We start from the raw sequence: 19,320 nt of genomic DNA on the forward strand, positions 1-19,320 counted from the left end.
ACATACATGTACATATATTAAAATGTGACTGTACTTAAATCATGTGTCAACAATAACATGTAACGATGTTGTATCTATATTTTAAAGTTTTTTACTGTGCGTGATTTGTCAGAAACATTTTCCTTATGATAATGTGCTGATGCTGTTATCATAATAGATTGTCAACTGCGTTCAGATGACAATAGTAATTCTCTCAGAAACACAAGATTTCATTGTCTTATGCATGCAGATGACTCAGTTATATTTTTCAGAAACAGAAGATGTTTATATAAGAGAAAATGAAAAGGTTACAATTATCAAAATTGTGTTTAGATGTGAACTTAAAATTCATGTTTTTTTTAACAAATCTGATAAACATCTTTATTGCCCCACCATTGTATTTAAATGTGTTACACAATGAAAGTGTTATAAGAACATATAAACTACTTTGTATCTAGTTGCAAATCTATGCAAGGAATCAACGAAATCTTGAAAGATTTCAAAGAATTTTAGTCAAAGGACATCTAGTGATCAACATATTAAGTCTTCAACATTAAACTGATTTTTAAAAAACCCAAATGGAAATTAGTTTCACAAAGGCCATCAACAATCTTCCTTACAAAACTAATAACTTATATTTTTTAAATCGTTAAAAAAGAATCTAATAATAGTTTACGTATAAGACATATTCTTATATAGGTAAACTTATAAAAGACGAAATAATTTAAACCCCGGATATATAAATCATTAAACAGAAAAGATTTTAAAATAGATTAGAAAATTTCATTTTGTACCTGAGGGCGCGATTAAATCAAGACTAATATGTACGTTAGTTCAGATATTTTGTCAATTCGATTGGTCAATTCTTGGTAGAACACCTTTTAATGTGGGGAAACCCACCGTGAATCGTATATGCAATGGTATATAAAGCGTTCTGGATACAGACTACATGTATTTTTTGAAAATAGACCACTTAAAATAATTTGATATCATTTACCATAGATGTAAACAACTTTTACAAAAGTAAGTCAATTATGATAAAAGTTACTTATCGGTAGAATTTTAAACAATTATTATTGAATGCAATGTTTTCAAACAATTTTTAATGTTACTAACACTTTTGTTGTTGCAAAAAAAAAAAAAACCTGAGTGTAGTAAACATTATATATTTCAACAAACTAAGCGTTCATTTAATTTTCTAGAAACAGTTCAACTTTTATAATAAAAACAAATCGGTATAGTAAACTTGTTCAAGAACCGGCAATTCAGAGGTTGTCGTTTGTTGCTGTCTTGCGTATTTGTTTTTCGTTCATTATTTTATACATGAATTAGGCTGAAAATAGTCTCGTTTGAATTGTTTTACATTTGTAATTTCAGGGCCTTTTATGATCTTTTATAGCTGATTATGCGATATGGTCTGTACTCTGTACTCATTGTAGAAGGCCATACGATGACCTACAGTTGTTATTAACTGTATCATTTGGTCTCTTGTGACCGACATACATTTTATTCTTAGTAAAACTTTATGTACTTGAGAGTTCCAATTTTTTTAACGAGTTTTGTGTTTCCTTTCAGTTAACTTAACATGCCTGGAGAGCAACTAGCATGCGTGTGGCAGGTGGTGGCAGCACTAGATGTCACCAAGAAATGTGCAGTCAGCGCACCAACAGAAATAGTAAAAGCAGTAACCAAAAGTATCAGTGGCTTACAGACTGTGAACTACTCGGAACACATCTTCAATCAGACATTTCAAGACGAAACCATCAAATTTGAGGATTACAAAATATATGTTAAAAATTCTCTGCGAGAGAAAGGAGTTTCTTTCGGTATTCTCCTTGAAAGTATTGAAGAGGCCTGTTGGGATGTGATTAAAACAACATGTAAAAGTTCCATATCTAATGATGACCTATACAAATTATGGAAAATCAACAACCGGTTAGTGAGAGAAGATACATATCCACCTGTTTTGTGTAAAGAAGAAGCTTGCTGGTTTACCGAAAAGGTCCTTGGCAACTTCGGGAATATAATCAAATCAACTGATGAAATGTTTAAAGCAGACAGTTTCATTTTTATGGACTTCGTCAAAATCCTAGAAGATCTTGTGTTCAAAGAAGTAACGGTAGATAAAACCAAAGCATGCATCGATGACCTTTATTCCTGGCTTGTATTAGAGATTTTGAAAAAAGAGAAAGTATACGTTCGATGTAGAAAGCAATCAAACTGGTCAACCTGGGCAAAGCGAAGCTGCGTCCTTACTCCGCGAAGTGTTAGTGTATATACCGGAAGTCCAGATAAAGTCAGAATTCAAAGCAGCACTAAGAAAATAGAGTTAGTAATTACTAAGAATACAAAAGTAGAAAGTCTCCTAATGTACAGTGGAATAATACATCATTTAAAAGGCAGATTTTGTATAGCAAACCATCCAGTTATAGAATTGGAAATAGCAGTTGAAGATGACTACGAAAAACGGTCATGGCTATCTTCTGTAGAGGAAATCATTGAATGCATACTAGAAAACACAACTCCAGTACAGAAATTGCTGCGTGATCGATATACAAAAAGGATTAAACAGTCTTCTACACCTATAACCAAACAAAGTTCTTTGCAGAAAGTGGAAACGGCACTAAATGAAAATCACAAACGAGTATCTCGTGCAATTTCGAACATGCCCAGTCCAATTCGTACACCAGTCATTCAGCTACAAGGTATTCAGGAAACAGCAGATATTGTAACTGTTGAGATTGTGCCCAAAGTCACTACTAAACCAGGACTCAATGGAACAAATGGGAACAAAACAGGTAGTCTGGGGAATAACAACACCACCGATTTCATAGCAGTTAACAGAGAAAAACTAAAAGCAGTTTTCATGAAAATAGACACAAACGGTAACGGTCTTTTAGATAGAACTGAATTTCACAAATTTATCAAAGAAATAGGCCTAACAATGTCTGAAAAAGAAGTAAATTTAGTGTTTAAAACGGTAGACACACGCGATAAAAGCGAGATCACCTTTGATGAATTTGAAGTGTACTTTTCGAAATACGTGATGGATGAGACATCAACTGCTGAATGTGTAAACGCCATGAGGAAGGCGTTTTTAGAAGCGGACCGGAATGGCTCTGGCACATTGAACTTTAGAGAATTTACTGAATATGTATGGGAGAAGAAGCGTTCTATAAGGATGTCTAAAATTATGACCTCATTTTCTGAAAGTGCGAAAGATGAAATCACCTTCTCCGATTTTCAGAAAATGGTCCAGGATGGCAATTCTGACGTTTTAACTTCGATAATCGAGGAAGAAATTGAGGATATCGACTTAAATGACTCATCAGTAGGTCAGTTCCAGAGTCAGCTAAAACAGGTTTATAGTGACACAGATTCCAAAGAACTTACAACATACATTCGTGATAGATGGAAGAACTTTGCGACTTTCAGAAGGAAAGGAAACACGGGAACAATTGTTATGAAAGGCGGGCATGGAATGGTGGCAGATTTAGTTCCAGGTGAATATAGTTTGATAGATCTGGCATGCTTCAGTGATCTTCCACCTCTAATTCCCAAACACACCGTAGTTAAAGGGGTAAAATGGGAAATAGGCACAGTACCTGGAAAGTCGGGCAAAATTACTTTCCCGCCAGATTTCAATGGAAGAGTTGTTACTGATGTGGCCACTACAGAACTTTTGCGATATTATGACTGCAGTTTTGCCGACGCAAAACAAGAAAAGATTTCGTTGCTGTATAGACATGGAATACAGGACTTTACATACGAGAATGGGTACTTAGAAAAATACGTAGCTGCCACCAATGGTGGTGCGGGTCTCGAACGTCACGAGTTTTCTCACTTAGATTGTCCGTTGACAGACGAGTCTGGAACATTCATTCTAACTAAATTTACAGAGGACGGAGAATTTCACATTACTGGATTCAAAATCCCCAAACGTCACACCTTGTATATTCCCGGGGGTGTGATTCATTGTAACGATTACCTTAAAGGGACGTGGAGGACCATGTTATCAGATGAAACAGACATTGACCATGTACATCTAACCAGACGGAATGACGTGCATGGTGACGAAATTTATGACAATAATGAAACAAAATTTCAATTTACGTTTGTGTAAAACGAGGCATTTCTACATGATGAATTTAAAATTAAAATCTATATTTTGTGGATTCTAGTCAAAAATAAATGTTGTAAATTGTTCTAATGGCTATGCCTTAATTATAGCCAAGTTGTGAATAAAAGATTAATGTTTTACGATTGTTTAGCTTCTTGAACATATACGAAAAACAGTTGAGGGGGAAATGTCAACGAGAAAGAAATCTGAAAAAAAAACAATATCACAAAAAATGCAGACTTTATCAACAAAATACAAAAAAAAAATATGTTTGGTTTATTATTCTTTACATCAATCGGGTCTTTTGCTTTCTAGTTACATCATGTATTTGTTATATTATATATGTACATGTATAATTGACATTTCGAGGTATTTTGAAGCTTACTGTGTGGTATGGGTTTTGGGTTTATACTTCTATGGCTTTGCTTATTGTTGACTATATTGTGACCTATTATAGTTGTCAACTTCTACGCAATTTGGTCTCTGTAGAGAATTGTCTCGTTTTCTATTATGCAACATCTTATTTTTATACCTTCAAAGATAGGCATGTTTCCATACCACAAGTCTCGAGCAAGACCAACACATATAACTATATGGTCTTCAATGTTGGGCAAGTTTTAATACTTCTCAAGATCAGCACACGTATGGTCTTCAATGATGGGCAAGGGTTCATACTATATGTCAAGCTTTACGTTAACCAGAGACTTAACAAATTTTAAAAGAATATAAGAGACAAACACATTTATTAACATCAAACTCTTTAAAGGACAAACGAGTATCATCTACAATATAAAAAAAAATACGATAGCGGATACGAATACTTTATAAAAATAAGGAGATGTGGTATGATTGTAGATGAGACAACTTTCCACCCAAGTTTAACTTAGTGTGAAGTGAATGCAACCAATTATTTAAAAGAGATGTGTACATTAAGCTAAATATGTTGTTTATTTAAATTTCTTTTATTTGTAAACATTCATTTAACAGATGAAATCACAAGACCGAAGGCTACAGTGTTAGGTAATTGTTTCGTCTGATGGCCAAGTACGCATAAAACAGAACGATATACTTCGCCTGAAACAAAATTCTTTCATACATTTCAATACTTTTTACAACGACATGAAGATGCGACATTTAGATTTCCCATGCTTATACAAATGATTGTAAGATTGACTAATGGGATGTTAGTCAACTAAATCCTATTCCTATATATGTAAATATTACGAAAATAAAGTTTTAAACTGATTTGATTATAAATATATCTTTTACCGTTCAGTACCCGTACAAATAGTTCAAATAGAAATACTTTTCTAAATAGGAAAATAAAAATTTATACAAAAAATCAGAACATACTATTAAATACATATTTTAATATTCAGTAAAAACTTTAGGGAAAAACCATTATCCTGTTGAAGCGTTAACTTTACTTTTATTACAGAAATAGTCCATCGTGTCATCACTCTAAAACCCAGTCGTCTGCAATGTAATTCAAATTCGAACCGTAGCTCAGAAGATTCAGCTATTCCATGACATACACGCAATGGTTTAAGTAAACCCAACAATTGTATTGTATAAATATATAAATAAAGAATAACTTGGTTTTGCTGGACAATACTACTCTATGTTGTTAGCAACATAAGCAGAATGAAGTTAAACACACCAGGCGCCAACGTTATTGATACATCTTATCATAGAGCAGACAACATGATGGTCAGTCCCAAGTGAGGAAATTGTAACGCGATAGTTGTCATACGTTGCTGTATATCATGTTTGTTTTGTACAGATTTAAGGGAGATAACTCTTTAAATCAGTTATGCGTTTGTAACAGACAAGTTTCGTCAATGAATTTTAAGCATTTACCTGAAACAGATTCGAAATAATCTTTGTATCCTAGAAGCTTAGAACATATTTATGAAAATGGCTGACTCAAACATACTGATGATTTTATGAGTTATTTCCCTTAACCTAGGTCTACCTCCTTAAGGTGGTGCCACTGTCCCATGCTAGGAGAGGTGTGAGCGCCCTCTAAATTCACGATTAAACCCACATTATTTTGATTTCCCTTTCCCAAGTGAAGAGCCCTTTATTCAGTGGTTGTCCTGTCTTGAATGTCCTATTTGTTTTTCGATTATTGTTTTGTACATAAATGAGGCTGCTTGATTTTTCCATTACATTGTTTTACACTTGTCATTTCTAAACCTTCTTTAGCTTGCTATGCGGTATAAGTTATGCTCATCGTTTAAAGCCGCTCAGTGACATAATACACGTTGGTAATTGTCTTTTTTTCTTTATTTGATCTCTGGTGGAGAGTTGTCTCAATGGCAATTATACCAATCTTCTTATTTCTATATTGATCGTAAATGTCTGAATTCTTTCTTTTATAAAGTCTGTTTTGTTGCATTTTTCAAGAAATCTGATACCTCCATTTTTTACTAGTCCATTAAACACTCATAAAAATTAATATATTTATTTTGTCTTAATAAAAGATGAAGCAGAAAATACGTGGTTCGTGGCGCCAAGGTCTCACAAATAATCATTTTATTACTAATGCCTCCGAATACAAATCGGGTGCACGTCACCTGTCTTGGTCCAAAACTAATATTGTAATTGTATCCCCTTAATGGATTGAATTGAAAGTTTTATAGGTAAAAGTTAAAGTGAAGGAAGAAAGTTTTTACTTGGGACTCAACTTCCAGATCGAAATTACCAAGAAAAAGAGGTTGTTTTTGAAAAAAATGTTTCCGGATATTAATTTGAATACTGAAAATTGAAGCTTATATTGATGTGAAATTAAACACAGGGACTCGGTTTATATACTTAGCAGATTAAAATTTTGTAAATCAATGCTTTTAATTTATTTTTTATTATTTCCTGTCTATTTGCATTATTTTATTAACGTATTTAACGTTGCCATCACTTTTTCTTTGTTTTCTGGCAATGTGCAGTTTACTATCCATATCCGTATACTGAAAAATAGGATAGGAAATGGGAAGAGCTTTATTATTTTTAGACGACTATGTCAATAGTCAAACTAAGAGACGCTAAAAAGACTGAAATTTTTGTTGATTTTATAGTAAATTACTGAACCATGACTGGAGTGGAGCCCCTTAGGTCAGTCAGCGGTACCCCTTAGGTCAGTCAGCGAGACCCCCTTATGAAAAGTTCTGGATACGTCACTGTTAAATAAAGGTAACAGTAGTATACGCTGTTCGAAACTCATAAGTCGATTGAGAAAAAAAAACAAATCCGGGTTACAAACTAAAACTGAGGGAAACGCATCAAATATAAGAGGAGAACAACGACGTAACAGAAACACAACATTAAAATTTAACAAACATTAAAATGTAACACAAACAGAAACGAACTATAATTTTTCGCTGCATTGAAGACCTGTTGGTGACCTTCTGCTGTTGTCTGTTCTTCTATGTCGGGTTGTTGTCTCTTTGACACATTCCCCATTTCCATTCTCAATTTTATAATATAACAATGGCCATATTCCTGACTTGGTACAGGATATTTAAAAAAAAAAAGTTGGGCTGGACCTGGTTTTGTGGCATGCCAAACCTCCCGCTTTTATGGCAATGTTAAACATAATATTAAAATGACAACATTACATGTCAGGACTACAATACAAATAAATGGAAGAACATATAGGAGGGAGAAACACAAAAATAATAATAATAACAAAAGGTATCAGGTTTAAAATTTAATACGCCAGACGTACGTTTCGTCCAAACTAAACTAACCAATGACGCTCAGATTAAATGAGTTCGAAAGCCAAAACAAGTACAAAGTTGAAGAGCACTGTGGTCCAAAAGTTCCAAAAAAGTTATGCCTATACGGCTAAGGTTTTCTGCCTGGGATAAGAACATACTTATTATTTAGAATAATTTATACTTTTGCAAACAGTAAAGTTTATAAAACGACTATATAAAAGATATGCATGATAAAACTGAAGTGGTGACTAACTACAGAATGAAAACGGATACATTACATAAAAAAAACTAATCCACAGCCGAGTTAGCCAAAGCCTCAACGCACAAAGTGATGTCACATTTGAAATTCCGATGAGATAACAAATATATTAACATCAAAACTAAATACATGAATTTGGGATAAAAAAAAAAAGTACCGTTACACGTCTTATTAGGCTTATTAGCAATGCGAATTCACTCTCAGCAAAACAGTCATAACCGGAAATAAGTCACGTTCGGTAATTAAAAGATCAGACGACGTTATGACACACCATTGAGGTACACTATTTGAATGATTATGAAATCTTGTTCTTAAAGTAGATATGAAAACCCCAAAAACAATTTCAAATTTGTTCCTTTCGAAGGTTTTCTGCATACTAAGGGGCCCCCTATTTTGACAATCAACGCGTTTGAATGGAGACTTGTGGTTGGAACTCCCCCCTTTTATCCTAAGTTGGAACCCCCTTCAAAATTGTTTTCATCCTTCCCTGTTTGTGGAGTTATTATTTCTATACTAACGATATGAAGATTTATTCCTTCAAGTGGTATTACTAAACCAAAGTACAAGCATTAGTCGTCCTTGAATTTAACTTCTTCAAAACAAACCCTGATAAAGTATAATAATAAATAAATCAAATACATGTAATTCATACGAGGTTTATTTTTAATAAAATCTATGTCGATGAGCTATTAATTAAGGACAATACTGAAACCCGAGGCAAGGCCGTAACTAGGCATCTTATTTTAGTGAGGCAAAATAATTGAGCCGAGCGAAGCGAGGCGAACATTTTTTTTGGAGGGTATGAAATGAATTATGCAAAATCCTGCATTCTAGGCATTTTTAGAGAGTTTGATAATGTTTTGAATTTGGACACTTTTTATATAAATTTTTCATATTTTAAGACTTTTACTAACACCAAATTTTTAATAACTTTATTTAAATTTATATGTAAGATAATCATCCAAATATCACTGATTTGAGTCTGCTGCCAGAACATAGAACCAACATCGATTTAGTAGAGTTTGCCAAATTTTTTTTTATGGATGGTTCAATCAAATCGTTTCAGAATCATAATTTGGTCTGCTGACCTTATCGCGATGAACATGGAGCATGGCAAGACCACACAATCTCTCGCCACTCATACATGCTCTTTTCCAAGTTTTCAGTCGTTTCAGGGCAGTCTGTGTTTCTAAAGGTAGCAGATTATCATCAACACAATGATCAATGTCTTCTTCCAATTCCTTCTCCATCAGCAATTCGGTAACAGCTTTTGTTTGCAAAAGGGAATTAAGCTTTCCTGTAAGCACCATCTTACAGTCGCAGTTACAAAATATTAAACTCGCTTTTATGCTGACAAAGAATAGACAAACTAGGGATAGAATGAGATAACATACATGTATATGATTCTATCTATAGAGTCAGTATATATGATATGGGTACAGGGGAATTGGAATGGAGTTTTTGACGTTTACATGTAGTTCCGTAATTCAGTTTAAATTATTTCTGGAAATAGTTGGTGGTATTTTAGTTCCAGAATCTATAAATTTAGGGGTTAGGGGTTGGGGGTGTCCGATTCCGAAACCCCGAATATAAAGAAACGAAATTCCGAATTCCCGAATAAGTCAAGACAAAATCCTGTGTTAAAGGTTCTACCATTCCTCAATAATATCAAATTGGAATATGGGATATTCTTTTAATTTTTAAGGTTAAAGAAACATGGATAAAAACTAATCCATGCATTCATGTTTCATATTATTTATATTTTATTTATCTGTAAAGAGAAAGATTAAAGTTCGTGAAAAAAATACGCAGATAGGACTGCCCCCTTGCGATGCCCAGTACTTGATATGTAAAAAGTTGGTGAAACGGAGAAATTAATACGCAGACAGGACTGCCCCCTTCCGAAGAACAGTACTTGATTTGTCAGTCTACTTATCGTTTTTGGATTGTTCTTATGAAGTTATATGTAGTACTCAGACTCTGTTCACAAAAAAAACTAGTTTACTAAAGTTATTCCTTCTTTACCTTCAGTGTCGCTTTTCATTTTTCTGCAAGAGCCTGTTTTTAACTAAAGATGAGATCCATAATGATTATCGTTACTAGGTTAATGTAATCGAGAAACATCACCCGTCGAGATGCTGAGTTATATCCAGGAAGAATAGTTTAAAAGGAATGATGACAAGTTATAGCAATTAAGGTTGAGACAGAACAACAAATGAGTATTATATTTATATATATTATGTATAAAAAAAATAATCAGTGTCGAAATTTTAGTGAGGCAGTTGCCTCACTTGCCTCAAGGGTAGTTACGGCCTTGCGAGGGGTCTGCTTTAAACTTAGACTTCTCCTTTTAATTAATGACAAATGAACACAAAATGTTATAACAAATATTATAAGATTTTGGTAAATCAATATTTCACCTGCTCACTCATTGTTACATTAGCCGAAAACAGATAGGACTGTCATTACGGTTATTTGGTATTTTGTGAGTTCTTAAAATGATTATGGAAACTGGAGCATAGGTTCCCTGCTTTGATGTCAATATCAAAGCATAAATCATTCTAGTGTTAACTTATTCTTTTCAAAATTGTTTTGATCACTATATCATCTTTTCTTAAAATTATAAACCTTTGATATATTTTATAAATGTTTGATTGTTGAAATGAAATTCAAACACGTTTTTAGGTCAAAAGTAGATTAGCTTTATTAAAACTTTCTATTACATGTATATGTAAATTGACTAGGATCTGCCTGTATTTGTTTGCTTTAAATAATATAATAATATAAAGCCAAGTTCATTATAGATAGTGAAAATTGTAACTAGCAAACACATCACCATCACCAAAACACAATTTCAAATTCTACTGGGAAAAGAAAACTTAATCAGTGGTGGATCAAAGGGGAGATGGTCTAGGAGTGGGAACCCCCCCCCCCCCCCTTTTTTTTACTATCAATGATTTGAATTAGGACATACGGTTGGAACCCCTTTTAAAAGTAGATGAATCCATCCATTTATACAATTACTGGTCCTAGACATTTAGCTATAATTCTGTCAAAAGTTTTAGTTACAATTCTAGAGATAATATTCAGAAAATGGGCGGGTTTCAGGGGCAGATCCAGCCATTTAAACTAGAGGCTCTAAAGAGCCTGTGTCGCTCACCTTAGTCTATGTGCATATTAAACAAAGGACACAGATGGATTCATGACAAAATTGTGTTTTGGTGATGGTGATGTGTTTGATAGTTACAATTTTCACTATCTATAATGAACTTGGCCCAGTAATTACAGTGGAAAATATATCCTAAAAATTTACAAAAATTTATGAAAATTGTTAAAAAATGACTATAAGGGGCAATAACTCCTTAAGGGGTAAACTGAGAATTTTGGTCATGTTGACTTATTTGTAGATCTTACTTTGCTGAACATTATATTGTATAGACTTGACCCTTTACTTGGCCCTTTAGATACAGAGGAAAATATTTTGTAAAAATTTACAAAAATTTACCAAATTAATGAAAATTGTATAAAACTGACTATAAAGGGCAATAACTCCTTAAGGGGTCAACTGACCATTGCAGTCATGTTGACTTATTATGAGATCTTACTTTTCTGAACAATATTGCTGTTTACAGTTTGAGTTGTCTCCATCTATAATAGTATTCAAGATAATAACCAAAAACCGAAAATTTCTTTAAAAGTTACCGATTTAGGGGCAGCAACCCAACAACCAGTTGTTCAATTCATCTGAAAATATCATAGCAGATATATATTGACCTGATAAACAAATAAACCCCGCCAGATTTGCACTTAATCGCTTTGGTTTCAGAGTTATAAGCCAAAATCTACATTTTACCCCTATGTTCTATTTTTAACCATGGTGGCCATCTTGATTGGTTGGCTAGGTCACAGCACACATTTTTTAAACTAGATACCCTAATAATGATTGTGGATAAATTTTGTTAAATTTGACCCAGTAGTTTCAGAGGAGAAGATTTTTGTAAAAGATTACAAAAATGTACGAAAAATTGGTAAAAAAATACTATAAAGGGCAATAACTCCTTAAGTGGTCAACTGACCATTTTGGTCATGTTGACTTATTTGTAGATCTTACTTTGCTGAACATTATTGCTGTTTACAGTTTATCTCTATCTATAATAAAATTCAAGATAATAACCAAAAACGGCAAAATTTCCTTAAAATTACCAATTCAGCAACCGGTTGTCCGATTCATCTGAAAATTTCAGTGCAGATAGATCTTGACACCTGATAAACAATTTTACCACATTGATCTAAATGTTTTGGTTTCAGAGTTATAGGCCAAATCTACATGTTACCCCTATGTTATATCTTTAGCCATGGCGGCTATCTTGGTTGGTTGGCCAGGTCCCCGGACACATTTTTTAAATTAGATACCCCAATGATGATTGTGGCCACGTTTGGTTAAATTTGGCCTAGTAGTTTCAGAGGTGAAGATTTTTGTAAAAGTTAGTGACGACGACGGACAACGACGACGACGGACGACGGATGCCAAGTGATGAGAAAAGCTCACTTGGCCGTTTGGGCCAGGTGAGCTAATAAACAGCTGCGCCATTAGCACATGATACGCCCGACGTCTTGTGTGGAAGTTTTATGCAATAATCATAAATAGTTTCTGAGAAAGTTTTAAGCAATTACCATTTATTGCTTTTGAGACACGGCGGGACATGTGAACCCCCCCCCCCCCCCCCCCTCTCACCCTGTGTTTTTTTTTTACAAATATCACTAAAATAAAATTTTGAATCAAACCAAAAAAGTATACAGATCTTTAGATTAATATAACAAAGAAGTGTGTACAGTTTCAAGCAATAATCATAAATTGTTTTTGAGATACGGCGCGACATGTAAAAATAAACAGCTGCACCATGAGCACATGATACGCCCGACGTCTTATGTGGAAGTCTTATGCAATAATCATAAATAGTTTATGAGAAAGTTTTAAGCAATAACCATATATTGTTTTAGAGACACGGCGGGACATGTGAAACCCCCACCCTGTTTTTTTTTACAAAAACTAAATATTACCAAAATAAAATTTTGAATCAAAACCAAAAAGTATGCAGATCTTTAGATTAATATATCAAAGAAGTGTGTAAAGTTTTAAGCAATAATCATAACTTATTTTTGAGATACGGCGCGACATGTAAAAAACCCTCCCCTGTTTTACAAAATACTCAATAACTCAAAAATAAAATTTTGAATAATCACCAAAAAGTATACAGATCTTTAGATTAATAGAACACAGAAGTGTGTAAAGTTTTAAGCAATAATCATAAATCGTTTTTGAGATACGGCACAACATGTAAAAATAAACAGCTGCACCATGAGCACATGATACGCCCGACGTCTTATGTGGAAGTCTTATGCAATAATCATAAATAGTTTATGAGAAAGTTTTAAGCAATAACCATATATTGTTTTAGAGACACGGCGGGACATGTGAAACCCCCACCCTGTTTTTTTTTACAAAAACTAAATATTACCAAAATAAAATTTTGAATCAAAACCAAAAAGTATGCAGATCTTTAGATTAATATATCAAAGAAGTGTGTAAAGTTTTAAGCAATAATCATAACTTATTTTTGAGATACGGCGCGACATGTAAAAAACCCTCCCCTGTTTTACAAAATACTCAATAACTCAAAAATAAAATTTTGAATAATCACCAAAAAGTATACAGATCTTTAGATTAATAGAACACAGAAGTGTGTAAAGTTTTAAGCAATAATCATAAATCGTTTTTGAGATACGGCACAACATGTAAAAAAAAAAACCTCCCCCTTTTTTACAAAATACTAATAACTCAAAAATGAAATTTTGAATCATCACCAAAAAGTATACAGATATTGAGATTAATATAACAAAGACATGTGTAAAGTTTTAAGCAAAAATCATAAATAGTTTTTGAGATATGGCGCGACATGTAAAAAAAACCTCCCCCTTTTTTACAAAATACTCAATAACTCAAAAATGAAATTTTGAATCATCACCAAAAAGTATACAGATATTGAGATTAATATAACTAAGAAGTGTTTAAAGTTTTTAGTCATAATCAAGAATCGCTTTTGAGATACAGTGCGACATGTGAAAAAAAAACACACCCCTGTTTTAGTTATAAAGTGCCGTAACTCAAAAAGTTTAAATCTTATTTTCACCAAAAAGTATACAGATCATTTGACCATCATAAGAAACAACTATATTAAGTTTCATGAAATTTGGATAAGTCGTTCTCAAGTTACGGTGCGACATGTTTAAGGCGGACAGACAGACGGACACCGGACATTTGTATACCATAATACGTCCCGTCAAAATTTTGACAGGCGTATAAAAACCCTCCCCTTTTTTACAAAACACTCAATAACCCCCTCCCCTTTTTTACAAAACACTCAATAACTCAAAAATAAAATTTTGAGTCATCACCAAAAAGTATACAGACCTTTAGATTAATATAACAAAGAAGTGTGTAAATTTTAAGCAATAATCATAAAGCGTTTTTGAGATACGGCACGACATGTAAAAACCCCCTCCCCCTTTTTTACAAAATACTCAATAACTCAAAAATGAAATTTTGAATCATCACCAAAAAGTATACAGATCTTTAGATTAATATAACAAAGAAGTGTGTAAAGTTTTAAGCAATAATCATAAATCGTTATTGAGATATGGCACGACATGTACAAAACCCTCCCCCTTTTTTACAAAATACCCAATAACTCAAAAATGAAATTTTGAATCATCACCAAAAAGTATACAGATATTAAGATTAATATAACTAAGAAGTGTGTAAAGTTTTAAGCAATAATCAAGAATCGTTTTTGAGATACGGTGCGACATTTGAAAAAAAACCACCCTGTTTTAGTTGCCGTAACTCAAAAAGTTTAAATCTTATTTTCACCAAAAAGTATACAGATCATTTGACTATAAAAAAAATCTACTATATTAAGTTTCATGAAATTTAGATAAGTCGTTCTCCAGTTACAGTGCGACATGTTTACGCCGGACAGACAGACGGACGGACACCAGACATTTGTATACCATAATACGTCCCGTCAAAATTTTGACGGGCGTATAAAAAGGGGGGGTTCCCAACCCAGGACAAAAGGGTGTGTGTGTGTTCCAACTATATGTCCCAATTCAAATGCATTTATCATCCAAAAACTAGAGGCTCTCAAGAGCCTGTGTCGCTCACCTTGGTCTATGTGCATATTAAACAATGGACACAGATAAATTCATGACAAAATTGTGTTTTTGTGATCATGATGTGTTTGTAGATCTTACTTTACTGGACATTCTTCTTGCTACAATTATCTCTATCTATAATGAACTTGGCCAAGTAATTACAGTGGAAAATACATCCTAAAAATTTACAAAAATTTATGAAAATTGTTAAAAAATGACTATAAAGGGCAATAACTCCTTAAGGGGTGAACTGAGAATTTTGGTCATGTTGACTTATTTGAAGATCATACTTTGCTGAACATTATTGCTGTTTACAGTTCATCTTTATCTATTATAATATTCAAAATAACAACCAAAAACTGCAAAATTTCCTTAAAATTATTAATTCTGGGACAGCAACCCAACAACAGGTTGTCTGTTTTGTCTGAAAATTTCAGGGCAGATAGATCTTGACCTGATAAACAATTTATCATCTGTCAGATTTGCTCTAAATGCTTTGGTTTCAGATATATAAGCCAAAATCTACATTTTGCCCCTATGTACTATTTTTAGCCATGGCGGCCATCTTGGTTGGTTGGCAGGGTCACGCCACACATTTTAAAAACTAGATACCCAAATGATGATAGTGGCCAAGTTTGGTTAAATTTGGCCCAGTAAATTCAGAGAAGATTTTTTAAAAGAATACTAAAATTTTAGAAAAATGGTTAAAAATTGACTATAAACTAGGGCAATAACTCCTTAATGGGTCAACTGGCAATTTTGGTCATGTTGACTTATTTGTAGATCTTACTTTGCTGAACATTATTGCTGTTTACAGTTTATCTTTATCTATAATAATATTCAAGATAATAACCAAAAACAGTAAAATTTCCTTAAAATTACCAATTTAGGGGCAGCAACCCAACAACAGATTGTCCGATTCATCTGAAAATTTCAGGGCAGATAGATCTTGACCTGATGAACAATTTTACCCACTGTCAGATTTGCTCTAAATGCTTTGGTTTCAGAGTTATAAGCCAAAAACTGCATTTTACCCCTATGTTCTATTTTTAGCCATGGCGGCCATCTTGGTTGGTTGGCCGGGTCACCGGACACATTTGTTAAATTAGATACCCCAATGATGATTGTGGCCAAGTTTGGTTTAATTTGGTCCAGTAGTTTCAGAGGAGAAGATTTTTGTAAAAGTCTTAAATTTTGAACCAGAATGACTACATTTAATTTTATACAATCAGAGTGCACTTTTTTTAAAATAAATTGTACTGAAATCAACTTATTATGAAGATAAAATGTGGTACTTAGGACAACACAATAATATTATGATGTGATAATGTGAGTAAAGTCACTTGATGCATAATCATACAAATTTATAAATATTTTCAAAATGTTGTTCTACATAAAAATAAAAAATTTTGAGATTATAAATAAAACAATGAGGAATATTTACTTGCATCTATTTATTTTAATTACAAATCACTTCAAAAACAAGTAATGTATCAAGTACTATAATTTAAATTACAAATTACTTATGCAAACAATTGAGATATCAAGTTAGTAGACAACCAGGCTCACAGCATTTTGTGAATTTTTGCACACAAATCATTGAATACGGCATGTATATGTGCCTGTGAATAAATGTTTATATATGTAACTTTTATACTTCCAATCATGAGGTATAGATAATTAAATATTCTATATAAATAAGTACAAATATATAAGATGCTGGTCAATATTGCAAACCAATATAGAACAAACTAATTTTTAATTGCCCTTTTAAAAAAAATATATTTTTGTTTTACGAATATATGAAATTAATAGAGGGTGACATCATCAAATTAGTTTTAGCAGTATGGATCATTCAAGGGTCATTTGTTTAAGCTAAACAAAACACAATTTGAGAAGGGGTGTCACAATAATTATAACTTTTGCAGCACTTTTTCCATGCTATATGAATTCAGTGACCCCTTTAAATTTCAAATCTCTAAAATAGAAATTTTAGTTACCATATCATAATTTTTAAAGACAAGTGTGCACATGCTAAAATATCCCACCTTCTTTACTAACAATTCATATTATGTTGAAAGTCATAAACAAAAGCTTTACTACAACTATCACATAAACTTAACATGATCCAAGCAAATGAGGTCAAGGTCATATAAACCAAACGAAAAATACATGTACAACTTACAATCATTCAATACACTAAATTAAGTTGACCTATTGCTTAGTTTCTAAGAAACAGACTTAACCAAGATAAATTAATATTGACCAATGAACCATGAAAATGAGGTCAAGGTCAGACATGTACAGTTTACAATCCTTTCATACAACAATTATAGTTGACCTATTGCTTATAGTTTGAGAAAAACAGACTAAAACACAAAAACTTAGGTTTGAGTAATGAACAATGAAAATGAGGTCTAGGTGAAAATAGTATAATTAGAAGGAAAAAAAAAACCAGCAAAAACTTAAAAACTTAACTATTATTTCTGAACCATGAAAAGATGAGGTTAAGGTCAGATGACACTTGCTTGTTGGATATGTACACATTACAATTTATCCATACACGAAAATATAGTAGTCTTTTTGCTTATAGTATCTGAGATATGGGCTAGACCACCAAACTTAACCTTGTTCACTGATCCATGAATTGAGGTGGAGGTCAAGTGAAAACTGTCTGATTGGCATATGGACCTTGCAAGGTGCATACATACAAAATGTAGTTATCCTATTACTAAAAAATTAAAGAGAAATTAAAATTACAAAAAATCTTCCCTTTTTTCAAGTAGTCACTGACCATGAAAATGAGGTCAGGGACAATGGACATGTAACAGATGGAAACTTTGTATCATTAGGCATCTATAGACAAAGAATGAATCCTCTGGACAGGTCTTTCACCTTCTAAAATATAAAGCTCTAATGAAGTTAGTTAACACCACCGCCATCAGATCATAATCCCAATGTCGAGCTTTCTGTGATAAAAGTCACAGGCTGAACAAAAAATCATGCCACAGATTTTTCTTGATATTTGAAGTCAAAATTGTGACTTTTACAATATTTATTTATATTTTACACATTTGCATTACCATTTTACAGATATTCAGTTTGCTATTTCTCAATAAGTATAACAGTCAAAGATATGTTTTTTTTTATCAGTGTTTACATTCAGTTCCTCATACTCTGGTTGCATGTAAATTTTCATAAACTCTTAGAAATAACCCATTTATGTAATGTTACTGTTACCTTAACCAGGGTTTTATATCCAATTAATATTTCTCCATCACAAACACATATCAAAACAAAGCAATTTCATTAATAGATCAAATATTTTATTTTTTCTATCTACTATCTCTCTATTAATATTGATAAATATGTACAGTGACCTATAATTGTTTATTTCTGTGTCATTTGGTCTCTTGTGAAGAGTTGTATCATTCACAAAGCAATCAAACCACATCTTCTTTTTTTATATCATTTCAGGACCTTTTATAACGGACTGTGCTGTAGGGGTATATGTGCATAAGAGGTTGTATTAAGCTGGTGATGCATAAAAAAAACCAATAAAAAAATTGATAGAAGAAAGTCTAAGCTGTAAGGTCTTTCAAATAAAAAGAAGATGTGGTTTGTTTGCCAATGAGACAACTATGCACAAGAGACTAAATGACACAAACATTAACAACTATAGGTCACTGTACAGGCTTTAACAATGAGCAAAGCTCTGTTCAATGTCTAATGCTAAAAAATCTTGAGAATATTGATATATTAAAGTTATGACATAATAATGAGTAAGGATAAAGTTACATGTGTTTACAGCTTCATTGTGTGTGTTTGAAGAAGGAGATGGCATTCTATCTCATTAGCAACTATGGATTAAACAATTGGCTATGAATTTATACAAAAGTATTTCTTACAAGAAAACAAACTGCTGTTCCAAGTGAGCCAAAGCTTTGAGTTAAAGACTGTACTTTTAACTACAATGGTTCACTTTTACAAATTGTGACTCAGATGGAGAGTTGTCTCATTGGCAATCATAC

General features: G+C 32.8%; 1 protein-coding gene across 1 annotated transcript; it reads left to right on the forward strand.

The window, feature by feature from the left end:
- Nucleotides 1–874: 874 nt before the first annotated feature.
- LOC139486780 (uncharacterized) lies at nt 875–4,237 on the forward strand. The gene is made up of 2 exons (XM_071271742.1): nt 875–1,002; nt 1,555–4,237. The coding sequence occupies exon 2, from the start codon at nt 1,565–1,567 to the stop codon at nt 4,100–4,102; it is 2,538 nt and encodes an 845-aa protein (XP_071127843.1). The 5' UTR covers nt 875–1,002; nt 1,555–1,564; the 3' UTR covers nt 4,103–4,237.
- The last annotated feature ends 15,083 nt before the right edge of the window (nt 4,238–19,320 follow it).

This window comes from Mytilus edulis, chromosome 8 (genome assembly GCF_963676685.1).
Source record: "Mytilus edulis chromosome 8, xbMytEdul2.2, whole genome shotgun sequence".
NCBI lineage: Eukaryota > Metazoa > Mollusca > Bivalvia > Mytilida > Mytilidae > Mytilus > Mytilus edulis.

Bases quoted from the DNA above. Each gene is read 5' to 3' on its own strand.
- LOC139486780 (XM_071271742.1), top strand. From the start codon at position 1,565: ATGCCTGGAGAGCAACTAGCATGCGTGTGGCAGGTGGTGGCAGCACTA.